Source organism: Leuresthes tenuis, unplaced genomic scaffold (assembly GCF_036924035.1).
Source record: "Leuresthes tenuis unplaced genomic scaffold, fLeuTen1.0.hap1 SCAF_19, whole genome shotgun sequence".
Lineage (NCBI taxonomy): Eukaryota > Metazoa > Chordata > Actinopteri > Atheriniformes > Atherinopsidae > Leuresthes > Leuresthes tenuis.
In genome coordinates this window covers 14,631,154-14,657,250 of record NW_027325373.1, presented here as the reverse complement: position 1 = coordinate 14,657,250, position 26,097 = coordinate 14,631,154, and the positions used below count along the sequence as shown (strand labels likewise).

The window sequence follows — 26,097 nt, the reverse complement described above, 5'->3', positions numbered from 1 at the left end:
GTGGGATGATGGTGGATGGGCGGAGCGAGGACAAACGCAGAGAGATAAACCCACACTGAAACCACCAGGATAAGGGATAAAAACACTGAAATCCCCTCGTCCAACCCTTCGCCCGCCTTTGTTTTAATTTCACCACCACATTAAGGAGAGGGTAAGCCATCATATGATCGATCTGCTTCGCATTTTTCAGTGGCAGTATTTGGCAGGTGTAATACGGCCCATGTGTTTTTTTTTTTTAATGTTTGCTCCGTGGTCTTTTCTCGCTGTTTCAGTGGTAAGCTGTTTTGCTAATGTGTTGCCTGTCCGGTCACCGGCTGCTGTGCACCTTTTCACACAGAAAACCAATTATTTCCGTGCTTTGCTTTGGTTTAATGGACTCACCTCCACTCGGTCGCTGTAACGAACAGCCGAGGGCACACACGTTGAGCCCGAAGTCTTCTGCTTTTAAGTATCGTTAGCTTGCTACCCGAGCAGGCCTGTGGTAGCATCTTTTGTGCGTTTTACGTGCTCTTACTTACTTTTGCTGTTTTGATATAGGCTCATATGCCTTAGAGACCTCACTGGGGGAGGTGTTTTTGTCTAGCCTGGGTGTGTTTGGGGAAATTTTTAGTTGCAGCTGTTTGGTGATGGAGCAGTTTCCTGTCCTAGGTCAAAGAGCTGCATGTCCTGTGTGAAGATATCCGCGCACACTCATTTTTAAACTGCAAGCAGGTTCTGCAAATCGGTACAGAAGGAAACAATGTATTACGATTTCAAGAGATCCCACAGAATTCCCATATTTGTACTGAATAAACGCATTAAAATGAACACATTATAATTAGAAACAGGAGTCGAACTTGGACCACACTGCACATGTGTTGTTTTGTTTTGAGTGCCATGCTTGTGCAGAAATCTATAATTCTACCATCTTTTTTGAATGCACAAATTTATGAACATTGATCTCTGGAGTATTAGATTTTCCAAGCCACCCAAATGTGACCATTTGCTGGTTTTCACCCTTTTGTTTTGGTGGTAGACAACCTTCATCACCTTCAGGTGTTTTGGTAATGGTCACATACAAGAAGTGAGATTTGAAGATGTAGAAATAAGTTCTTATTTCTAATGGGAATGTTTGGAAGGGATTTTTAAGGGGTGGTGTGAATAAAAAACGCCCTTTGTCAAGAATTGCAATGTTTGGAAGCACTTTGTTGTCTGTTAGATTTCCTTAAGTTTAGTTGCAAACCACAGGCCATAACTGCAAAGATGGTTGTCTGTTTACATTGAAGTCTGCTGTTAAGTCCCTTCCCCCTCTCACTTATGTGGGAACTGGTTAATCTAAACGGCTCGGATGGAGTGTGAGGCTGTGTGTTAAACGATGGCAACTCCCTGGATTTTGTAATTCTGTTAGAATGAGTTAAAAGTCCCCGAGGATGGAGCTCGGCTCTGTAAGTCTGTCTCTGCGTGGCCACCCTTGATACACACCACTCTACCGCACATACACACTCTCTGTAGATACAGAGCTCTGTGTTTGTTTAACTCCCACTCCCCACACGCCCACACCCTCGACTGCACTGCAGCTGAAAATGTGTTCCTCATTTCAGCTCCAGTCTCTCTCTATTTCCCTTTAGCCTCCATTCCTCTCCACATGTGTTCACTTAGCAGTGTGTGTCAGGTTAATATATATTTTTTTATTTGTAAAGCCAGAAGTCTACGAGCAGTCGGTCACAAATGGCTGCTTTCGCACCAGAGAGGTCATTAAGGCTCACTTCAGTGCACAGTATGTGATTATGTCTGGGTCAAGAGCTACAGATGCACACATGATCGCTCATGGTGTGGGACCAGGGAGACCGTACCCCGAGCCATTCCGCCGCTCTGTCTGATTATGACGAGCGACACCCAGATAGACTGATTAGTACTTGCACAGTAACGCAGCAGAGCGGCCATTTCAGCTGGCAACAGATAATACTTTTCCCATGCAGATAGTGTCACCGGTCATGTCTCCATTTAGCACACGCTTTGCACATGAGATTGTACTCTGCACACTGCATGGAAACGGGGAGGAGATATTGCACATATGTTTAAGTGCTTTAGAGCGGTATATACTGGACCGCTACCAGATATCTGCTAACAGCGTTTAGTTGTAATACTGGCTGTTGAAATGTCTTGATTCCATTGTTTTCTGCTGCACATCACACTGATTATTTCATGTTTTCCTCCATATGAAGTTCACCTGGCTGCGGTTTCAACACACCGCCTTATTCAACCCTCTTCTTCTGCATTTCTAGTTAAAGAATTGCCACATAATCTGGACGAACCAACCGTTGATAAACGCAGAGATGTAATAACATCTCGCACCTCTTTAAACTGTTCTTATTCAGCTGTTTCTGTTCTCTATACCGAGACTCTTTTTTTCGTCGTCCGAACCCAAGCAGGACGCACCAGTTTGTCGAGATTGGATGTAAAGCTCTCTGTAGTCTCCTGGAGGACAGTGGCATCTGTGCTGCCTGCTGGACTAAATATGTGCCGAAATATGGGATGGATGCATGCTGAGCCAGTCAGCCACATGTTGTTTTTTAATTTCTTTTTTTACAAGAAATGCGGGCGAAAATGGATATTCTAATATTCAAATCGGTGTGATATGGTGATGTATTGCATTAGTATTAAAAACATTTTCGGTCTGATCAGCAGTATTGCTACAAAACCTTTTTTTTCTCTCTCTCTTTTCCTTTAAATGACCAGTGGCACACGTATTGTAGCCTCCTCATTTTGTGAAACACTACTTTCGCTTTATCTGCCTTTAGCTCATGGTGTAAATAACAAGGTCTTCTCTGTGCACGTTAATTACAGTCGTGTGCTATAGAAGCGAGATGCACGGGGAATGCTAACGTGACACCTAATGCATTCCCACCGGTCCCAGTAGTTAAAGACTGTGTGCACACAGTAACATGTGAGCTGCAGCCACTGGAGTCTTCCACCCCAGTAATGACAGGCATCCAGCTCGGAGATATAAAGAGGTCTCGTCTAAGTGCTTCTGTCGAATGCCTGAAAACGGCTTCAAACGCCAACCGTACATACTTGCAGGCATTAAAGCTGAGCCCTGAAAGACCAGCAGCACTTTGAGGGCCATCTTTTTTTGGTTTCTTTTTTCCCAAAACGCACATAATGCTCTTTTCAGTGGCACTCATTAGAGTGGCATATTTTTGGACTGAATAAAACGGAGCATTTAGTCACAGCTCAGTCATGCTGAAAAGATGTTTTCAGCGCAAGCTTCCGTCTCTCAATGTGGAAAATGTGGATAACAGTGAAATATGAACCAGTGCGTGGTGGGGTTTAGAGCTCATATAGGGGCACACACGGAGGAAACAAACCCCCGATAGTCTTTGTGATGTCATGATCTCGGCTCTTTTTCTGTTCGTCATTGCTTCATCACATCCTGTGTGATGATGCGTTTAGGTGATGTCGCAGCAAGTTGTAAATCGTAGTCATTGAGGCAGAATTAAAAAAAAAAAAAAAAAAAAAAAAAAAACTGATCAAACATTTGGTTCCCATTTCTAACCATGGGAACCAGTGTACCCACACTGTTTGCTTCCGCACATCTTAAGGGCTTTGGTAGCAGGCTCTCTATAGCAGCATCCTAAAATCACACGAGTGGATTCTGCAGTTGTTCTCATCAGAGATGAACTAAAGTCTGACGCTGTTTTTCTGCAGCTTTGCGTCAACTCGGTCCTACCATCTCACGTCTGCAACAAGGAGAAGAATTAGGTTCTAATGACTGTCCTGCAAGTGGCTTCTCCAAACCTGCGGGACCTTTAACATTAGTCAAGACAGGCAGAGAAGCCGTGAAATCCCCACTTTTTGTCGGATGAGCCGCAGCAGTTCCTGACATGTTTTGGTTTTAATGAAAGATGAGCAACACGTTTGTTTCATGACGTCTATTTAGTGAAACTAACTGGCTCGCTGCGAGTTGTCGGCCTACAGCTGTTCTTACATAACAATAATCTTTAGCGGGTGTCCTGTGTTTCCATGGTAATGGGTTTAGTTTCCATAGTAATTGCACTCTCAACAGGAGTGGGGGGGGGTAAGTTGAGCCCAGCGCACCTACATTTCTGAGGAGGGATGAGAGCGGGGGCATTCTGTGCTTCCTGTGCAGACGTCCATAGTTCTTTCCTTCCATTTCCATCAGAAATAAACAACTCTGATGGGTTAATAATCAGTTTTAGCTTTGTTTATATGCATTGGAGATCACGCTGGTGTCTGTCACGCTGCAGCTGGACTGATTCAGTTAACTTTAGTGTAGCGGAAAGTGACTTGACTCAAACTAATGCTTTTTGAGATGGCTGCCGAAGTGACCTGATTTAATCCCATTAGTGGATTTTTTTATTTATTTATTTTTTTTTTAATTTTCAGGTTTAAAATGGCGGCTGCCCCTTTTTGACCTTTCAAAGTTTGATTATAACAGACAGTTTGAAAGCTAATTCCTGGAGCTCTGGTATTACGTTAGCTGTATGTCCGAACAAGCACGTCCTTCTCTCCATCACACAGAAGGTCGGTGGGAAGAAGGAGCTTGATTGTTCGGTCCTGTGAAGTCTTGTCACTGTTTTTTCTTGAGACTTTTTAGCAACCTCCTTGCCCCGAACAATAAACGCCAACATGAACAACCAGCGGCCAGCACGGCCTTTGCCTTGACAGCAAGTCGCTGCAAAGTGAACGCGATCCGACAAGCGGTCTGGAAGCATTAAGAGCTTCCTGTGAACGATGCTGACATGGGTCGGTCGGCCCAGAACTGCAGACGCTGCAGCATTAAGCAGCTTTGCTATGTGTGAGGCTGCACCTATCAGACTTTTGGTGGAATGTCTGTCTAATGCGACCTAAAGGTTATTTTGGAAAACTTCAGGTCTAGTTTTGACACGCGGCCCTTTTTCATTGCTGAGTTTTCGGCAAACAAACTAACCGAGCGAAGCCTTTCTTGCATTATTAATGGGTCAGACCGGGTCTCTCCCCTTAATGGGTTTTTGGCACAGGTCTGATAGCTGATGCCCTTATTTCTCAGTCAATATCTGGGAGCTCCTTGTCTAGCTTGCACTTATCTTGTTTGCTAATAAAAACCAGGATGTATCTGATGCATCCTGTCTGTGCGCTGCACAGTTTGGGGTGTTGTTCTGATTAAAGCGGTCGTCTCGAGGTTTGTGAAGTCCCCAAACACAAATAAAACTGACAGAAACACTGAGTCGGCCCCCAGTGTGATACTGGATGCTTGGTGTTCAGGCTGCAGTTGTCATGGGAAGTTTGGCTGCACATTTGCATTGGTGCCACTAATGGGCTGCACCCGCCCACTGTCGGGTGTGCACATTTCCCCACGTCCTTCAGAGCCTGAGCTCGAGTAGCCTGAGCCCTGATGGACAGATGGAGACTGCTCATTCAGGCAGCTGGACTGAAATGGACCAGATATCCGTTTTCAGTTCGATTTTTCGACTCTAAATCCTGCGCTGCTGGTGTCAGTCAGTGATTACCATTAAGCCGTTTTAATTCTTCATTCCACTGCATAAATGAAGTCAACAGCATGACATGAGAGGAAAAAAATATGCTTTCATAGTAATGCAAGAATTTAAGTTTTGATAGTTTTCATGCAAATAAACCGTGCCAAACTGGTGTGATTTTTTCTGTTTTTTTTTGTTTTTTTTTCCTCTTCCTTCGCCAAGCGTTGACAGCTGAGTGGTGTTGTGATTCCAGGAAATGCACAATGGAAATCAATGAGAGCTTCTCTGAGCTGGGAAGAGGGGCCACATGACTGTGGCAGGAAGCAGGGCAGCGAGAGTGTGTGTGTGTGTGTGAGTGTTGTTGTTGTTGGCTTTTTGGTTCGATGACTGGCAATATTTCAGTCCCCACTTATCTGGAGCAACTTGCTTTTTATCAGTATCTAATTGTCCCTGACCAGATCTTTTTTTTTTCCTTCTTTTTCTTTGGCGTTAATCTACATGAAACCAAACCCTTTTCTTTTCCAAAGCAGATGGTTAACTGTTTGACTGCATTATTCCACATTAAACCAACGATAACTGATAATCTGCTGTGGGTTCTACGTGTTCTAGCTCATAGAACGAGTCTTTGAAGATGTTTGCAGTAAAACGAGACGCACTAAAAAACATTAGCATGTGCTCTTAAATGCAAGAATAGTCTTTTTCTTTTTTGTACTATCTTCTGTCCTTTTAAAATAAGATTGCAGCCCTAAAACAGCTGCTGAGATTATCACACATAAAATTTACACCAGTGACAGCAGAAGATCAACTTATGCTGCATAACCCATCATGTCAAATGGTTTAAGATTAGCTGTAGACATAAACCTATCAAGAAACTGATAATGGATTGTCAGGTGGCTTTTATCCTTTCCTTGTCTTACTGTTTTGTACTTTCACTCAGGACTTAAATACTCTCATTGTGACTCCAGGCGGCCTGTACTTGTGCTACGTATGTATTTGTTGTGTGAGGATGGAATGTTTAAGTCTTCTTTTGCCACAGGAGGCCAACCCAGGATGAACGGCGAGTCAGGTGCCGGAGTCGTGACGGCCCCGCCTCCCACCACTGCCCCACACAAGGAGCGGTACTTTGACCGGGTGGATGAGAGCAGTCCAGAGTACCAAAGGGAGAGGAACATGGCGCCTGACCTGCGGCAAGATTTCAACATGATGGAGCAGAGGAAGAGGGTTTCCATGATATTACAGAGCCCAGTGAGTCCACATGTTTGCAAGACACTCGGGGAGGGGGAGGTAGACCAAAACAAGAGTCCGATCCACATCAGAGCTTTTATTTTTAACACCATCTTTATGTATATAGTGTACATATAGCCACACGTTGGAAAAAATGTGGCTAAATTCCCTGGCAGAGCGTCACCAAAACATCCCTGCGATCACACACACGCCTTGCTTCATGAATCTGTTTCCTGCTCGACAGGCAGTCGCCATTTAAAGCAAATAGATGGCGCCCAAACATATTTTTGACACGCTGAAATAATGGAATCTACTACAGTCGAGCTCCGTGAAACGCTGCAGTTCAGCCCTGCACTTCTCTCTGTTTTTCCTCACCCAGTCTCCACTTGATACAGACAGTGGATCAAAATACAATAACGGGATGAATGCTAGTTGCATTACTGGCAAGGAAGTGCTGAAAGATGACGCAGCTGTTGCATTACTTACTTTATAGGACTTCACCTCTCGACTTCGCCGCAGTTCAGTGAGTTCAGGAGAGGCAGCAGGACAATAGGCATTAATGTGAGTGACGGAGAGGGAAATGAAGGCTTTCCATTGCCGTTTAATGTTAAAAATAAGGATTGAAAATTTGATGATAGGCAAAAAGTTGTGGACGAAGTATAGAGGGAAACCTGGGTTTTATTTTCATTACAGTGTTCTTCAGTCAGCAACTCCATTCCCCATCCATCCATTTATACTGGGACACAGACAGTGATCCAATGAGCAGTACAGTACAGTCCAATGTACAGTGACTGAGTGGAGCATCTCTGCACGCTGTTTGCACTCTACGATGATGCAGAATGGCCAGTAAAAAATTTTAGACATGAACATTCTGCTGTAAAGCAAAGTAAACAAACCCCCTCTCGTGATGCTGAGAGGGGGTTTGCCTGCTCCGGTTTATTCCGTGTTAAACAATGTGTTTGTGACCAGCTGAACACTCAGGACACAGAGAGGCTCTGTTTTAAAGGCCTGTTGAAAACACTGAAGTATCTGAGTCTGCCAACAGTCCATGTTTGGATTATTTATTCATTTCTAGTTGTTGCCCTTTTGTTCTTTATGTGCTTTCTTTTACAGCCACATGTACCATTGAATAGGTTTCTGGTCCATGAACATGTGTGGTTATATCAACCATTTCAAAAAGCTTTATGTAATATTCATGTTTTTTTTTTTAAGTTTCAGTACATCAGCTTTGCAATTATAAGTCCTAAAATCACCTCACACTTGTTTCCTTTTTTCTGCCCACGATGACTGGCAGGCATTTTGCGACGAGCTGGAGACGATGATCCAGGATCAGCTGAAGAAGGGGAAGACCCCCACGAGCCTGCTGGCGCTGCAGCAGATCGCAGACTTCATGACCACCAGCATGCCCTCCATGTATCCCGCTGCGCCCCAAGGAGGCATGGCAGCCCTCAACATGAGTAAGCAGAAAAGAGAGTGCGTGACTTTTTGACCCCAGCCCTGCTACGTCTGGGCTCACACTGAGTAATGCAGCACCTGTCAGAATTAATGTTGGGAGAAAGAACCCAGTTAGATATCAGTAGGGGGAAGAATTATTCCAATTTTTTTTCAATAGAATTTCTTTCCCCTGCTGGCAGTGAATGTGGAAGGAGGCTCCTCTCGTTCTTATTTCACAAACCGGTGTATTTTGTCAGCCTTAACAGCGTCTCCTCTCCTCAATTAACCTAATGAATATCGGGTATCATCCTGTGTTTCTGTGTGTCCCCCCCGTATCGTCTCTCAGGTTTGGGGATGGTGACTCCCGTCAATGATCTGCGTGGCTCCGACTCAATTTCCTACGACAAGGGCGAGAAGCTGCTCCGCTGCAAGCTGGCTGCCTTTTATCGTCTCGCTGACTTGTTCGGCTGGTCCGAGCTCATCTACAACCACCTCACAGTAAGACCATTCATTCTCTCGTTATGAATGAATTGGCCCCATCTTGCAGGATCAGTCACTCAGCAGTTTGCTGAAGATAAAGGTCATTAAGTTGCCTTTTTTAAGTGTTACATTGGACACTCAACAAGGTTTTTTTTTTTTTTCTGATCTCTGACCTGAGTTCACAACCATCGCTCCAAAAGGTCAAATAATGCAAAATTTCAAGCTTTATAGATGCTCAATCTTAAAATATCTTCCAAATAATCAGCGGCCATGGCCAAACAATTGATGCCGGAGATTTGATTGGAGGACTGCTGAAAAGGCGACTCTGAACTCTTCTTTAACTGGGAATTGCAGGACCAACACAAATATCCTCTTCCTGGAGGAGTCATCAGAAAACGTTTCCTAGTGAAGTGTCTGGAGTGTCACATGATCTTTTCCTCTCTGTTCCTTACAGTTACAAACATTTTGTCTAGATTCTTGGATGTCTCTGCACCTGTGCAGAGTAGAAATGGTAGATTTATTAATTTTTAAAGCCGTATTTGAGTACATTTATCATTTTCTTAGCCTTCGTGTTCAGCGTATTCTGTTAAACCAGTGCTTATCTTGTCAAGTATCTTCATTCTATGTATTTCTGACGTATTCTTTGAGCTGGAAAGAAATGCTTTTGTGTCGACCGACAGCTTTTATTTATTTAGTTGCGCTCAGTTTGAGCAACTTTCTGTGGAATAGCCTAATTGAACATGTTTTCCTCTGCTGTTGTAGGTCAGGGTGAACTCAGACCAGGAGCGCTTCCTTATTGTCCCCTTTGGGCTCCTTTACAGTGAGGTCACTGCTTCCAGTCTGGTAAGAATCCATCCACATCTTGACTAGAAAATCAAGCTTTTTATTCTACAGCTTTACTTTTCAGCCACTATGATCCCATTTCGACCCTCTTTTAAATAAAATCTATAAGTTGTTTATAAAATGACTCGAAACAAGGCCATACAGCAGCTTTATTTTGCGCCACGCCCTGCAGGTGAAGATAAACCTTCAAGGTGAGATAGTGGACCGAGGAAGCACCAACCTCGGAGTCAACCAGGCCGGCTTCACGCTCCACTCTGCCATCTACGCTGCGCGTCCCGATGTCAAGTGTATTGTACATATACACACAGCGGCCGGGGCTGCGGTACGGATAATGTAGCTCTTTTACCAAAAAACTAAACCGTCACATCGCTGTTGGCCGCGTCACATGACACCGTGCGTTTGGTTTCAGGTTTCGGCCATGAAATGTGGGCTGTTGCCCATCTCGCCCGAGGCGCTGTCCCTGGGTCACGTGTCCTATCATGACTACCATGGCATACTGGTGGATGAGGAAGAAAGTGCCCTGATACAGAAGAACCTCGGGCCGAACAGCAAGGTAACAGCTGTGTGACTGTAAGAGGATATATATATTTTTTTGTTAAAGAAAAGGAGAAACTTTGGCTCTGCTGCTGAGGTTTTGTTTCGTCTTCTCTGTCTCAGGTTCTCATCCTAAGGAACCATGGCTTGGTTTCAGTGGGAGAAACGGTTGAGGAGGCTTTTTATTACATCCACAACCTGGTCACTGCCTGTGAGATTCAGGTAGGTCACAGTCAGCTTTAGAAAGGCAACTTCAACTGAAATACTAGTTGGCTGTTACAGCCACTAGCATAAAGACATTTCTGTCAAACCGTTTTAATCTTGGTTTAATTTGGATTGCTGTATTTGGCTCAACGTCTGTCTGCATCCGCCTAACGGCTGCCTTTGTCCCTCGTCTCCATCTTTCATGGCTGTTTGTCTTTCTTTATGTCGATCTGTGTGTCTCGTCTCGTGCCTCTGTGTACGCGCTCACTTCCACACCTCGTTTTCTTTCTTTCTTTCTGCGGTTTTATACACCACCGTAATGTTTTCCAGGTGAGAACACTGGCCAGCGCTGGAGGGCCAGATAATCTGGTGATGCTGGACCCGGCAAAGTACAAGTCACGGCCACGGGTCCCTGAGCCTGCTGGCGATGGGTCCTCTACACACCCCAAGTGGCAAGTTGGGGAGCAAGAGTTTGAGGCCCTCATGAGAATGCTCGACAACTTGGTAAATACGAAGAAAGGCCGTTAGCTGTAAACTTGTTGCAAGGCTGGAGAGTTATTACCTGCTTATGACTTGACTTAGAGGTTGCATTAATCAAATGTTTTGTCATTGATTGATTTTTTTATTTTTTATTTTACAGTTATTGAAAAATCAAAGTCTTTTTGGTAGATTAAAAAACAGGGACAGAGAACCATAACTTTATTTAATTCACAGCAACATTGTCAAAGGCCTCATCTAGGCCGCCTGTAATAAACCCCATGGCCACAACCGGCAGAGTTTGCATTGCGAATTAGCTATTGCTCAGACTTGTGCGGGCATAAACGCTGACCTCGACACGGTCTCAGTGCATCTTGCGATCTGGATGCTGAAAGCCCTTTGAAGCGCTACAGACCGGAGGTACGTGAACACCGCGGGTGCGGAGGTGCCCCTCGGTGCAGAGTGCTCGCAGCAACAGAAAATCCCATATTCTGAGAGCCTTGTCAACTTCTGATAACTCGTCGCGCAAAGATGCTCCCTGAGTATAAGCCACTGTATAAAGAGGCACTGCTAATTCCACTCTCCAGCATGGCAGTGAAGCAGGGGTTCAGACATCCACTCATTTTCTTAGGAACGCTGCAGTTTAACGTCTGAGGGAATATCTTATATAGTTCATGTGCTGTTGTTGGAACCTTTCAGTTGATGATACAGAAAATGCATTATGCTACAAATGTGTTTATGTTGGCACCTAACTGCTGGTGTTGGGGCTAAAAGATTGTGGATTGGAGAGTAAATGAATCCTTTTATCACGGTCTTTAGTCGGTTAAATTAGTTTCACCTTGATTTGGCCAAAAACTGAAATCCTTGCCTTCATCGTGGGACGGTACCAGAGCTAAATTAACTTCTTTAGTATGATGTAATGTCTAGTTTAGAAAAGTTTTCCTCTTTTAACCGCTGTCGTTGCTCTTGGTTTCCCCCTTTCTCCAGGGCTACAGGACGGGCTATCCTTACCGCTGCCCGGCACTGCGAGACAAAGGTAAAAAGTACAGTGACGCGGAGCTGGCCTCCTCCTCCTCCCACGGTGCTTACACATACGGGGAGGACAGTGACTCCGGTGCTCGCTCCCCACTGAAACACAGCTTCCAGCGCGGCCAGCGCGACAAGACCCGCTGGGTTAATGCCAGCGGCCGCCCCGACGAGCCCTACGAGGACGGGCCCGACGGCAACAGCCCCAAGTCGAAGCCTAAGGTGTGGACGAACATAACACATGATCACGTCAAACCCTTGCTGCAGTCTCTCTCGTCCGGTGTCTGCGTGCCAAGCTGTATTACCAACTGCTTGGTCTGTGCCTACCTTATTGTTCATAGTATAGATTTTACAGCTACCTTTGTTGGTGGAAATTAGTAGGTGGTCGGCATCTTGAAGGTCCGTGGAAAGTGGAAATTTCTCTGAAGAAAATGTCTTAAATGTTTGACTGTTAGACTGCTTTTTTACAAACTTTAATCCCGGTTTTCACTGCTTTTAGGCCTGTTTTGGCTCAGTCACTTGAAAAACTTTGCATCACAGCTGCGATTGGTTTTCTTTCTGGTCTCCCGATGCTTCACGATGCCAGGCCACCTGCTCACAGCATGCCCTACTGCATGTGTAGTAGTGAAATGCATTGTTGGTGTTGGTGTTTTTCCCCAGAGGAGCGAGCAGCAGGGGTGTGGCATGAGTCCCCAAGTAGGCAGGTGAATGTGGCAAGACAAGTTGATGTTGCTGCTGTCCACACTGTTGCTCACCACCCCCTTAACACTTTATTTCCTCTTTGCATCTTGACGTTGGCTTACTTTGTTGCTTAATGGCAGAATTGAGTTTTGGGGAGATTAGTGGCTGTTTGTACCAAAATAACATGTCGGGTTGCTTTGTGGACTTTTCAGTTAATCTGTTGCATATTTCAGAAAACAAAGGAGGAAGGTAGCATGTCTGTGAGAATATTGTTGCTTTTTTTTTTTTTTTTTTTTTTTTTTTTAGCAGATATTTTCCAAACATTTTATTTATTTATTTATTTTTTTTTTTTAAATGAAGGTTTTGCAGAAAAGCAAACATTTCTTGGGCAAGAGTTATGCAGCCTGCTTTTTTACTTTTCTTTTTCTTTTTCATTTGTCTCAAACACTTGCAACTGCTTCCAGTTGCACGTCCGTGGTGCCTCTATTATTATTATTTCTTTTCTGGTTTCAGTTTTATTTCGAAAGTGGCTTTGAACACTTCAAAGCCTGCATGAGTGGATTTGTCTTGAAAGAAAAAAAAAATAAATAAATTGAAGAAAAAAAAAACCCAATAAAATTTGACCTGACCTTTTGAATCGATTATCTCCTGTTGGGAAAGTAGGAAAATGTTATGTTGTGAGACTCTTTCTCAGTGAGTATATCGTGTTTACATGTTCATCTCATACTCAACCAACCCAACCCAGCTATTCCCATCCAGATCCCCTTCTTCATCTAGCCCCAGGTTTGGCAGGTAACCAGCCAAGCTTGGAGTGAATACAGGAATGAAGTCATGAGCTTCCGCTTTCCACCGCGAGTTGCATTTTTTTTCTTTCTTTTTTTTCTTTCTTTTAAACGGTTGAACAAAACATTTTGCATGAGGATTTGTTTTTCTGTCTTCACCTGCTGCTTCTTCAGTTTGGTGCAACGAACGGGTGCAGATCTCCCCTCATGATGCTGAGCATTACCAGGTTTACAAAAAGTACACATTAAAGGGAACTTTTTATTTGGCTCGACAATAACTGGTGCCTTCCTCTGCAGGAAGGATGCTCTTAGTTTGTAGATTTGTGACGATGGCTTCACTTTAGTTTCTTTTCTTTTCTTTTTTTTTCTTTTTGTCCCTAAACGGGCAACTGCTCTCGGGTGTGTTTCTCTCTTATCTCTGTCGTCCTTGTTGTCGTGTATCAGCCTGGAAAATGACTTTGGTGATGCCAGCTCACCCCTCACCCCCCACTCTCGCTTCGTAAGCCAACCTCATCGTCTCAGTCAGCCATCTCTCACTTCTCCCCCCCACCTCTTGTCACCACCCGCCCCTCACGTCTCCCCGCCCACCTCCTTTACCTTTTTTCTCATCCTGTGATGTTTTCAGTTGATTTTTCAGTGTGACGCTGCGTGTTTTGTTTTTTTTTGTTTATATTATTTAGATAGTATATCAATGATGATGATTTTTCGGGTACATAAACGCAGTGTCGGCCGTTTTTAATCTGTATGTAACTGATAACCACATCTGTGATTTCTTTTCTAATCTAAACTACCAAATTATTATAACCAAAATAAGTCAGGATAACACCATTAACGCATCTGTATCACAATGAAAGCTACATTTAAAATGCAATTATAACACTCACAGATTTCTTACATATATATCATAAGTAATGACATATTAATACACTCGGTATGTATGTAGGAAGATGGTCCCTAATATTGACTGTAAAAGGAGTACAGTGTGGGAGGGAGCACACTTATTTAGCAGCTAATGAACAGCAAAAATATAATCAAGGCTTAACAAAATCGCAATATTCTCCCGTGTCCTGATTGAGGCTGATGGATTTAGCATTGACACTTCTATACAGATAATCTATAACAGGAAGCCTTGGGGTATTGTTGCTTTTAATTACATGTGCTCCTGTTTATGCCTCCTATATTCCTGTCATATGCTGCGCATCCTGACATGAACACGTATACAATATACACTGATCCTGGATGCACACATGCACATCTGAAACCATCTAAAGTGGGTGCGTATCTCAGTGTCTTCACACTGCTCACCTGTCGCTGATCAGAGCAGTCTCTGTGAGAAATAACATCTGCTATCATGAGTGTGTAAACGGGCACCAAAGATGTGGCAGATGCCTTAATTACGAACTTTCTAACATAAATGAAGTGTGCACATACTTTCCCAGACGTGCCTCATCATCATTGGTCCACTTCTTTTACATTCAGACCTTTCTTTACAGTCATCCAACTTTGTCGAATTTTTCGTTCCCGCATGATTTTTGTATTGTGAAGCCTGCATTGTATTGTGTCTAAATATATCTTTGTTTTGTTGTCACGTCGGTGTCTCCGATGTTAGCCGCTTCTAATATTTTCCGTGGTGTTTACAGTGGAATAAGGAGGATGGACTCCGCCAGGCTGCTGCAGCCAATCAGTTCATCCCGATGAACACTAATCCAAAGGAAGTCCTGGAAATGAGAAATAAGGTATTGCCCCTTTCTTGTGTTTAGACTCTTGGTCATTAGTTGTGATCTGGAAATGGTTTTTCTTGTTTTTACGGCCTCTAATTGGTGGCGGTAGCGTCCTCGTTCACATGGGAGCATCTTGACCAGAACACACTGCATGTTTATCACCCCTTTTATGAGTTAAAATGTTGTTTATAGATCCGGGAGCAGAACCTGCAGGACATAAAGACAGCAGGGCCGCAGTCTCAGCTCCTGTGTGCCGGCAGCGTGGCGGAACGCACCTTCAATCAGGTCAGTCACTGAATTCGGCACTTAAATGCATCGCCGCTACAGCTAACCAGACCTGGAGATGAATATGTATCCGATGCCGAGTTATTTGTGGTTGACTCCATTTTCTATTGACATCAGCCCAATTGGAACCAAATTTCTTTCTATGTTCAGTCCAGGTCTGGAGTTGCTCTTAAGTAAAGACGCTGCAATGTGTGATTTTTCTGTGCATGGACTTATCCTGGACACTGAGCTGTGATTCTTTTCAAAATGTATCCATTGCACTTGGTACAAAGTGACAATATCGTGGCGAAAAACTCGTCCTTCATGTTGTTTACCGGAGCATGGGGTGACTTTGTAACTGTGACATTATTTTTTGACCACAGCGAATGTCAATCTTGCAGGTGAGTAGTTTGCTGCTCTCCAGACCTGCCAGCTCAGGCTGTGTCCATACATCATTTTTATTTCATACGAAAATATCATTTTATCCGGTTTGTCTCATTCTGGCTGTCGGCAGGCAAGCTGGTGATTTTGGTCTCTTGAAATGCTAAACAAAATCCCCATTGTAGTCCTTTTTTTTTCCACTTTTTCAGCGCATGTGCTCTTTTTCTTTTTCTCTCTCTTTGGAGAGGAAAATATGCTGATCATGAGAACTTACTTAGTGGTTTTATTTGCATGGGTCACCCTTATCCGTTACTGTGGAGCTTTTTGCTCATTTTAAACACGTGTTTTAAATGGATTGGGAAGGTTCAACCCGAACAACTGTGAGGAGCAGAGCATGAGCAGTTAGTTACAGATCTTTCAAGTATTTCTTAGACGAAGTTTTGGGTATCATTAAACCTTTATAGGAACCCCTAAAGAGGCTCATGTCTACTCCTGTATTAGATGGTGTAGTCCACGTAACGTACAGCACCCCCTTGTGTCGATGGTTTGCTCCTACAGTGCATGCTCATTGCTGAGTGCTCCACCGCTGCCATGCTTTTCATAACTTGTCTCTTTCTGGCGCCATCTCTCTTTGCATGTACTTTAAGTGTGTGTGAGTGCAGAGGTGGAAAGCCACTAAGCTCAAAGATGGCTGAGATGTTAATCCCCCAAAAGATAAATGCATCTAGTTGAGACGGCAGAGCTCCGTTATGCAAACCTTTGCTCTCTGCAGAAGTCGATGTTTTCACTCTCTTTCTCCCTTTGTGTTTGTGTGTGTGTGAAAGATGGTGTGTTTGTGAATGTCAGAGCATCTTCACAGCTACTTGATACACTGCTAAACTGAATGTGCTCGGTTGTGCTCCCCTCACTGGGTTTGCTATTGCAGGATGCCCCTCTGTCTGACTGTACAGACACTATTGATGGCCTCGATGTGTCCGAGGGGTCCTATAGTCCTGCTAAATCAATTAGAAAGGTACTTATTGCTCCAGTCACAAATATTTTTGATCTCCAGTGGGATACAAACCTCTTGGCACCCCTGGTCAAAATTTATTTTACTGTGGAAAAAGTCTGCTAGTCTGCTTTAGTTTTTTTTTTTTAAATGGGCAGTGTGCAAGTTCTTCTGTTTGTGAGATTCTGTAATTTCCGATAGCGTTTAAACGCAACACTCCACGCTTTGTAGAAACTATGGTGGCCTGACACTGTGCAGCACACACTACCCAACACATCCATCACTCAAATGTGTCACAAGGTCTTCTCCATCGAGTGAAACCACCTTCTCAAATTCTGAGGTAACTTTTAGAGATAAAAATTATAAATAGATGTAACATTTGGTTAGATATTCTGTGAAAAGATAACTTGCAGTGAATGTAACTGTTATTTGTTCTGCATTATATTAATGTTTTGTGGACCCCAGGGAGCTACCTGCGTGGTAATAAAAGCTAATATTAGCTATGTAAGGCTAAAGGCTGTTTGTATTTAGTCTGATAGAGGGATAGCATTAGCAGACACGTTGTATCTGGCTGACATTACCTTCAAAGCCTCTTAGTATCACCTTGCACTTTGATTGAAATCCATAACATGATGCAGAATAATTTCTGTCCAGCTAACAAAGCTACTTAGTAGTTTTGGCGCATAAGCTCGCGTGAATCAACAGGGACACGGAGAAAACGTTACGTTCAGATCAGCTGATCGTCTGTAAAGTAGCGGCAAATGGCGCTTGCACCACCCTTTGTCCCTTCTAAGCCACTGTAATCAGTATGGCGACGCAAGTGGTGTCCTTCCAGGTAAGCGGACCGCGGTATGTGTAAATAAAAAGGCGAATTTTAAAGTAATAAAAACGTAACGACTCGTATCATAGGGTGACTATATAGCATTAACAACATAGTTATATGTATTATATTCAGTTTCTGTTAATAAATCATAATTATTACACACTGCTCCTTTACACCAAAAAGAATCGCTTACCGCTTGAGTTTTTAAATGTACTGAATCTATTCTTCCTGTTACTAGTGCCCCCTTTGCCACTGGCTGCAACAGAAGCCCATTAACAGTCCACCCTGGTGCTTAACATTTGGAGAGGTGTGGTCTTCTGATGGGCCTTTTTTTTTTTTTTTTGTAAAGTGCTGCTTTACATCCCATCACTCCAAAGCCTGCTGAACCTTTCTGAATTCTTTGCAGGGTCAGGATGGGTTTTGATTGGCCACTTTGAACAAAACTTCAAGCAGTTCTTTCAGCGCTCTAATACTCAGTCAATCTTGATCATTTTCACTCCCTTATTACATAGTGAGCTGTCATTTATGTCAGGGTGCTACGCTTCTGCTTCGATGGCTGCTGATAGTTGGAGTAGATCATTTGAAGCTTTGAAATTTTTGGTTGGCAGGAGATGAGAGCTGAAGCCGTCGCACGATGCAGCATCCTTTCCTAAAATTTTATCAAAGGAAAATAGTTAAACTTGGGTCGGGGCTAGGAAAAAGATCAGGTCATCTTGTACTCTGCTATTAACTGTAACATGAATTTTGTCCAGGAGGTGCCCAAACCTTTACATGCAACTGTGTATCTCACATCATCAGCCCTCTGCAGGACTGATATCTGAGTCTGAATAGAGGAAGTCAATGATTTGAGGACTTTTTTTTTTTTTTTTTTTTTTTCTCATGCATTATCTGTAGGGTGACTTGTTTTTTTCTTTCCCCTACATGTTTATTTTAGATCCTCTGGATGCAGTTCACATGAATATGTTTTTTTTTTTGTTTGTTTTTTTTGCTTTTGAGGATATTTCAGGTTGATGCTGACACATGTTCAGCGTAACTTTCTGCAGAAAAGGTTTCAGTAAATCGTTTTCACACCTACTCATTATGGCGTTGGAAAGAGTGTCTTATCCCTTATTTACACACGTGAATGTTTTTGCTCCAAGATGCTCTTTACTACATTGTCTGAAGGCCACGAATACTTACTGATGACTCTCAGGGTTGGACTGTTTTTCAAACCTGACAGCGCGTTGCTGTGTTAAAGTTGCAATGAAATGAAACGCTACTCTTTTCTGATGAGTAAAAATCTACCTTTTTTCTTTTTCTTCCCTTTTAAACCTGAGATTTTTGTTCGAATCAGAAAAATCAGCAGCTCTTGTTCTGAAATTTCGGCCTGTCTGTCACCTGATAATCATTTTTCAAACGGAAAAATCTTCAGGCACCGCATCTGCATCTGAAATATTCTGCCTAGTTTTCACTAAATGGAATCTTTTCTCCCCTGATGTCTTGCTTTGTTTTCCTCTGTGTCCCGAAGGGCGAGCTTGTGACCGCGTCCAAGGCCATCATCGAGAAGGAGTACCAGCCCCAGGTTATCGTCAGCAAGCAGGGCCCCAACCCCTTCACCAAACTCACCGACCAGGAGCTGGAGGAATACCGCCGAGAGGTGGAGCAGAAACAGAAAGGAAGTGAAGGTAAAGGGAGAGGAGGTGAAATTAATTTCATCACGTTGTCATCAGTGCAAAAAAAAACAAACCCAAAAACTATCCTACTGTGTTTCTTTTTAATTGCGTAATTTACTGTCTGTTTAGTTTTTAATTCCTCAAACCTCACATTTTAGATTTTAGTCTTAACAAGGTTTCACAAATTTGATAGCGGCAGGTGGCGGACGGACATGTAATGGCTGACATTAGGGAAGTGTTTTATTATCACCTGTAGTTGACCTCCCTCATAAGCTTTCTTTTTAAAGTACCAACCTTCGTGCACAGTGATGCAATATCCCGATGAAATTCAGACTGGCAAAACTATGATGTTATTTCTCCACACACTTGCACACATGGATTCATAGTGCAGGGACGAGACGATTTTAGGGAGGGATCAGCCTCCAGTGCACCAAGTCCAGAGCCTGGCGCGGTGGAAGGGGGTCAGGCCTCTGTCTCCACACCTCTACATTCCAGTGACTCCCCCAGCTTAGAGAAAGCCAAGACTCCAGCTCCCACACCAGCCTCCGAGCAGAGCTCCACCTCTCAGAGCCCGTCTGCGGGGCCTGAGCCAGCTCCAAGTGGCGCAGACTCCGCAGGGACAATAGCAGATGATGTTTTTTCAACTGCCGACGAGGTCTTATCAGCTCCAGATTCCCCACATAAGGAGTTCCACAGTGCCGTGCTGCGAGCCCTCAGCAAGGAGCCGCTGGTGGCAGAGGCAGCTGAGGCAGATCAGGCTCCAGGTACTCCAGATGAAGTGGACTCTGGCCTTCCACTCCCAACCTTCCCTGCTCAGCCCTGGGCCCCTTCTTACTACATACCACTCCACTGGGCGTCTGGGAATCCCTGCCTGCTGTTTCCTCTCCTTTCTCTGAGGGTTGGGAGTCTGCTGCCAATGTTTTACCATGCGCAAGCACCCTCCCCACCCACATTTCAGTCTCTGAAGCCTTTGCTTGATTGTTTTACCCTTCACCACCCCCACCCTCTCTGATGTCTTGTCCAAAGGCATCAGAGCTCTGGCAGATCAGATAGCTTTCTGCAGTTTGATTGGACAGAGCTGAGGGGAGAGGATGCTATAAATTAAGTCGAGCTCTTTCTATTATTAAAACTATCCCTCTATTAGAGTTCTCTATCCCTGCGTTAAAGTGCTTCTGCAATGAGGGGTTGTGCTACTTTTGAGGAAGCTGCATCTGAGCTCAGTCATCCAATCAGATCATCCCATGTGTAGAAAACAAATAATGGTCCTTCGCTTCCTGCTAACCCGCCTTGGTTGTTTTTTTTTTTTTATTATTTCTGGTGTCATCTCTCCCTCCTAATTTCAGTCAAACCTAATCATTTAATCAGTTTTTTAAATTTTTTTATTTCCTCCCCCTATTTTCCTCCTAAGGTTCATTTAGTGGGAAGTGTTTGAATAAGTTTGCAGTGTTAAAGCTTTCTCCCTGGTTTGGGTCTTTGTGTTGTCTTCTGTTCTGTTTTTGGTGTTGGCACAAACTGATAGAAAATGTGGCTTTTCATTAAATAATTGGCTAAAAGAAATTACCACTATATATATATATATATATATATATATATATATATATATATATATATAGAAAGCTATTTTATTTAATGTTTTTTTTATTATTATTATTATATATTTTTTTTTTAAATGATTTAGTTGGAATAAATGGTTCCTTACAACTGATTTTCTTTCAGATCCCGAGCAACAAGTAGAGTCCGAGGAGGAGGCCAAACCCACGTCCACACCACCTAGCACCCCAATCAGAGCGGAAGAAGGTACGTTAGCATCAGCGGCCTGATCCTGCCCGGTTCGGCATGGGTTTCTCCAGTGTTCTGTGCTTGGGTGTGTTACTATGACAACACAGGGAACGCAGAGGCTCTTTCCTCTCCACCTGCCTGTCTGTCTTGGGTGTTGTGGTATTTAATATTACTACTCCAAGTGTTTTGTGCTGTGTTTCTGTAATAACAGGCCAAGAGGTGTTGATTTAAAACATTTTTCTTTTGGTATGAGCAGTGGAAAACTATGAGGGCAAATACTCTACCAAAGGTTACAAAAAAGGTTTTAAAATTTTTGATGGACCACAGGGCAGGCTTTTATCTTTATTTTCTCCCTCTTGGTCTTTATTACCATTGGATTACACCTACTATAAATGGCCTTATGAACAAGAAATTCTAATTAGTAGTCCTCCATTTTTATTAAGCGGTTTGACAAGACGACTATAATTAACTCAGATGTCAGTGTGAGGGGGAGAGGGGATGAGTGTCTTTGAATGTGGGTGTAATCTAATATCAGAAATGTGATAGAACTCGTATCTTAGGACGGTATCTCCTATCCCCCTTCACTTCCATTCGCCATCCTTTTTGGGAGTCTACTAAGAATGGTTCCCAACCATTCTTCTTTATTTTATTTATTTAAATATACATATTTTTCTTTAATTTAACACAGTGCCTGTGGTTTGACCTGCATAGACATTTGTTTCTACTTGTGCTTTTTCTTCTTTGTGGCTGCGATTTCAATCAGGAGATGGAAATACAAAAGAGTACCTGTTGCCATAGTAAGTATGTACTGTTCCACCTCCTCGCCACCCTCCTAATTACCGCTCACCCTCCACGCTTGTGTTTGGTCTCTTACCCTTTTCTCTTTGCATGGCTTCGGTAGCAGAGCTGGTCTGTGGTCCAAACTAACCCGTTTGTTGGGGTTTGTGACTGTGTTGTGACGTGGTTTTTCTAAACTCTCCTGAATTTCCAACTTTAGGTTGGTGGAGTTAATTTCAGAGCTTCTACCTGTTGCAGTTTGTGTTCCCTGTTTCAATTTTTACTTAAAAAAAATGACAAAAGTACAGCAGTTAAATGGTTACCTTGAGACAGTTTCCCTTGAAGTCCTTACAGCTGTAATGTCATGCATTTATTTCCCCATTAAGCTTAATAAGAACGACTTAATCAAAGTGGAAGAAGCCCCTGAAGTAAACTTCAACAACCTGCTCAGTCTTTTACATTAGATAACCTCTCTTTCCTTCCTGCCAGTTATTCACAATCCTATTAACCAAGCTCTCTTGCACACTCTTGCACAAACGTTTCTAGAACACTGTGTTCTTCTGTATCTTTCTTTATAAAAAAAGAAAAAACCAGGTAACGTTTTGAAAATGTCTGTCTTTCAGGCGGGTCCTTTACCAGGTACATCAGAGCTTTATTTGAGTGTGGCTTTCCAACCCAACTGGCTGCTGTTGGTTCATCCTGGTTGAAGCCCGGCTGTCTGTGTGTTGATTAGCTTCCACTTTATCTGTGTGTGTGTCCGGCCTCGTCTCTGTTCTGACAGACTTGTGAGCTGGAAAGTGAGGATGATGCACAGTGTTTCCTTGTGTCGCAGCGGTCTCTGTTGCATGAGAGCTGTGTTTTTAAAAAGATTAATGAATCTGTTGACTGGCAGCTGATTGCACAGAGGAGCAGCTTGTGGCGGTGTTTTGGATGCTGTCTGTTGGACTGAAGCTGACCCTCTGGATGCAGCATAAATCTTTATTTTTTTTGTTGGGAGTATTTTTACAAGACGGAATTTTGCACCAAAAAATTGTTATTGGCTGCCTACGTCCATTCTCCACCTCTCCACCACATTTGGCTCGGTGGTGTTTGTTAAATCTTGCAGGCAGATGAGCGATTCAGAAAAAGTGTGTAAGCGGAAGTTGTCCTCTGCGTTAGAACTGCGTTTAAGTTACTGGAATAACGAAGCTGAATCAGCGCTGACACTCAGATTTATACGACTTTCCCATTTAAAAGAAAAAAAAAAAACATTTGAGGGTGGAAGAAACCTACATTTATTATTTAGAACTGCAGATAGAAATGCAAAACATCAGTACTTTGGTTTCTTTGCTCCCAGCAGCCGGATTAAAAAGCACTAATCGCTGACTGAGACTCTGCGGCTCCTGTTGATAATTCACAACTTATTGCTTTTTAAGTGCTTCTCCAGGTTTGAATTAATTTAGCTTCACCCCCCCCCTGCCGTGACTCACCTGTGTGGCTTTGTCAAAAAAAAAAAAGATAATTTTTTATGTTGTGGATTGTCACTTCTGTTTCACTTTGTTTTGTTTGTACACAGGGTGCATATGAGCAAAGGAACCGCGCTCATTAAGATTTCCCTGTATAAATGAAGGTAAAACTAAAAGTTCTGTGCACGAGCTTGGATGTCAGAGAGGGAGAGGAAGTCGTGATGAATGGGGAACTGTGTTGTGTCGCTTCTTGCCTTTTGTGAAGAGAAGCTTTGCAGCTACTATATGTGGTGTAAAAAGTTGATCTTGGGTTTGTTCTGGATCTGAGGAAAGGTTGTAAGTTAAGCTGTCGGGTGCATCATTTTAGAGGTTTGTTAGTTAAATTTTTTAATGCTAGCACTCTTGGCTATTAGTAAAGCATTTCCCCTTTTGAAGTGTCAGACTTTTTACCCTTTTTAAGGCTCAAGGCTTATTTTTGGACTTGCACAGTGACAAATTGATGCTTTTCAAGCTGAAAAAGGCGTGGATTTTACAGCTCACCCAAGCGAGTGATTTTCCCCGTAGCTTCACTGTCGTATAAGCAGATCCATCAGATTGTCTTCAGAGATCAGTAACTCTCTCCAAACTCCTCCTAACAGAGTCCTTGCCGGAACATACCTATAAGGATGAGAGCGACGCAGCCACCCTGAGACAGACCCTTCCAGATTTGACGCCCGACGACCCCTCCGACGCTCCAGCGCTTCCTGCCGAAGACTCCATCCCCGCGCCTGCCACCGCAGACGCAGCCGAGGGGGAGGAACCTGCTGACGCTGGAGACCAGGAGGGTGACGAGTCTCCCAGCAAATCGCCCTCCAAAAAGAAAAAGAAGTTCCGCACTCCCTCCTTCCTAAAGAAAAACAAGAAAAAGACCGAGTCCTAGATTGGAGAATGTTGGCTCAGTCCTTAAGGCTGGCCTCTGCCTCTCTTCTTCTTTTGCTTTTTGTCCTTTATCATTGCACCCTTCGAGCGAGCCGCACTCACACGCAGTTTATGCTTTTTGTTCTTTTGATATAATTTGCCGCCGGCTTATTAACCTGTTTTCTTTGTTAGTGTGTGCCAATTTTGTATACATTGTAAAAACGACTGGCTAAAGGTTTTTAATGAGTTGAGGCTTTTAGCTCGGAGTGAGCGATGCGATCTGTCTTGTCCACTCCACCTGGTCGCTTATGCACGTCTGCTACTACAGGCCCACACACTTGCTGTGAGACAGTAGGGTTTTATCCCACTTCTTTTTTTTTTTTTCTAAGTATTATTTAACCATTGTAACCACTAGAATGTATTGGGATTGTACGAAACTATGTCAGAAGTGTCTTTGGGGGGAAAAAAAAAATGTCCATGCAGAAAGGGAAGCTTGAACTCTCACTTAACAGGCGGTAAATTCAGATGATGAGAACTATAAATAGCATAATACTGCTTGTGTCCCTAAAACTGCACTCATGTAATTACATGTTGGCAGGCCAAGAGAGCTACGATCAGATTATTTTGAGAGGATTATGTCCTCATACTAAAGGAATCACGATGCAAACGATTTTAATTGAATCATTCAATGCGTTCAAGCTGATTCTCATCTCATGTTTGACTTTTAAATCTCTGCATCCTTTGCTTACAAGCTGCTCACGCAGCCATGCATATTTTGGTCTTTGGATCATGACCCACATTAATCTGTCTACATTGCTACAGAGCTGCAGATGGTATTGTCAGAAGCTTTGATTTTTAAGTGCAGTCCACACAGGTCCAGTCATGCCTGAGGTGGGAGCAAACGTTGTGCTTGTTCATTAGTGGCGGCTTAATTCAGTGCAACTGCCACTGGCTGCAAGTCTTTAGATGAAGGAATGTTTAAGTTTGTGTTTTTCATTCGGATTGTTTGAGCTTGGCTTTGTTTTGGATTGGCTCCTTGATTTCTCTCTTTGTCCATGCGACCGTCATAAACTGGCAGCAGTGCCACATATTGTGAGATTACACCATTTTTTTCTTCTTCTTCCAACCTTCTTGTGCTTTTCCGCAAAATAAATCGAGCCACGATTATTTGCTGTGAGGTAGCACTGTGCAACCTAGCAACCTCTTCTTTTCTACACCACTTTTTGGGGAACTGATGCCACATCGCGCTTTCAGCCAATCGTAGAGAGCATGAAAGCACTGTTGCAAAGCCGCACGATCAATCCTGTCTCACAACTCTCCTTAGTTAAACACTATGAGTATAGATGCTGAAGCACTGAATACCTGCGTGTATCCAGTGCAGGGAAGACGATGCACACCAGAGAAACCGTTCTATTTTTTGTTTTGTCACTGTAATCGATAGATTGCAGAGGAGCTCGGCTTGGAAGTCGCAGGCCATTTTCTGCGCTTTGGTAACTTGTTTTATCCATCCTGTTTTAATGAGGGTTCGTCATCGACAATAAGAGCTCCTGAAGGAATGCATATGAAGTGCTCGGAGTGTGCTGTCCTTTTAAATGACTGTAAACACCCCTTTTGTTTTAGCTTAAGTGTGCTGATTAAAAATACTAATGTCACAACAGTCATTTAAGTCGACCTGGTTTTTTTGTTAGTTTTTTTTTTTCTTCTTTTTTAACTCAGAACTGATGTTTCTTCTGTTTGAACTTATACCAATTTAAATGTCTCATCTCTATTCCATCTACAGACTTAACACTTCATCTCTTTTGTTTTTGTCATGGTTCTGCCTCTTATATAACCATGAATTAAAAGAAAAAAAAACACTACCATGAAAAGCATTATTGTCTGATTATTTCTAGGGAATCTCAGGACAGATGCAGCCGATTACCCGGCACAGCGGGTTGGGGAAAATGGTTTATTGTGTGATGAAGATAATAAGTCATCATTAATTTTCAGACTTTATATTTCGGATCAAGCATTGAGTAAAAATGACACTCTCTCTGGAAACCGTCATCTAGTTCTTCAGAGAAATTCCACTTGATAAATGGTCCGTTGTTATCCAAAGTCTTTGTCTCTTCGGGAGAGTGGATCTAAGGAAATCACCAGAAATGTTGTGAAGTAAAGCTGGAAGGAAGCCATCATGGAGATGCCTAATGATGGGATCAATTTTGAGAACTAACTTTATTCACATTGTAT

At 43.1% G+C, this 26,097-nt stretch overlaps 1 protein-coding gene across 14 annotated transcripts; it reads left to right on the top strand.

Annotated features, from left to right (window-relative positions):
• add1 (adducin 1 (alpha)) lies at window positions 1–24,327 on the top strand. 14 transcript variants are annotated; one of them, XR_011909103.1, is made up of 20 exons: window positions 1–151; window positions 6,493–6,701; window positions 7,975–8,137; window positions 8,461–8,612; window positions 9,357–9,437; window positions 9,610–9,759; window positions 9,847–9,990; window positions 10,095–10,193; window positions 10,506–10,679; window positions 11,640–11,993; window positions 14,782–14,877; window positions 15,055–15,147; window positions 15,510–15,527; window positions 16,433–16,519; window positions 18,826–18,982; window positions 19,357–19,734; window positions 20,687–20,767; window positions 21,513–21,546; window positions 23,082–23,135; window positions 23,610–23,698. XR_011909103.1 is itself a non-coding variant. In XM_072372659.1 (19 exons), exons 2-18 carry the CDS (start codon window positions 6,507–6,509, stop codon window positions 21,545–21,547), a joined length of 2,364 nt encoding a protein of 787 aa, XP_072228760.1. In that variant the 5' UTR covers window positions 1–151; window positions 6,493–6,506; the 3' UTR covers window positions 21,548–21,550; window positions 23,610–23,701. The 14 variants fall into 14 exon arrangements, 13 of the variants coding, with proteins under 13 accessions (XP_072228760.1, XP_072228755.1, XP_072228756.1 ...); XM_072372659.1 differs by lacking the exon at window positions 23,082–23,135 and having other exon boundaries at window positions 11,640–11,900; window positions 21,513–21,550; window positions 23,610–23,701; XM_072372654.1 differs by lacking the exon at window positions 23,082–23,135 and having other exon boundaries at window positions 21,516–21,546; window positions 23,610–23,701.
• The last annotated feature ends 1,770 nt before the right edge of the window (window positions 24,328–26,097 follow it).

Excerpts from the sequence above, each read along its gene's own strand:
- add1 (XM_072372648.1), top strand. The coding sequence starts at position 6,507 with ATGAACGGCGAGTCAGGTGCCGGAGTCGTGACGGCCCCGCCTCCCACC. Across the intron at positions 10,680-11,639 it reads TGAGAATGCTCGACAACTTG|GGCTACAGGACGGGCTATCC; the intron begins GTAAATACGAAG and ends CCCTTTCTCCAG. Across the intron at positions 19,735-20,686 it reads TGAGGCAGATCAGGCTCCAG|ATCCCGAGCAACAAGTAGAG; the intron begins GTACTCCAGATG and ends ATTTTCTTTCAG.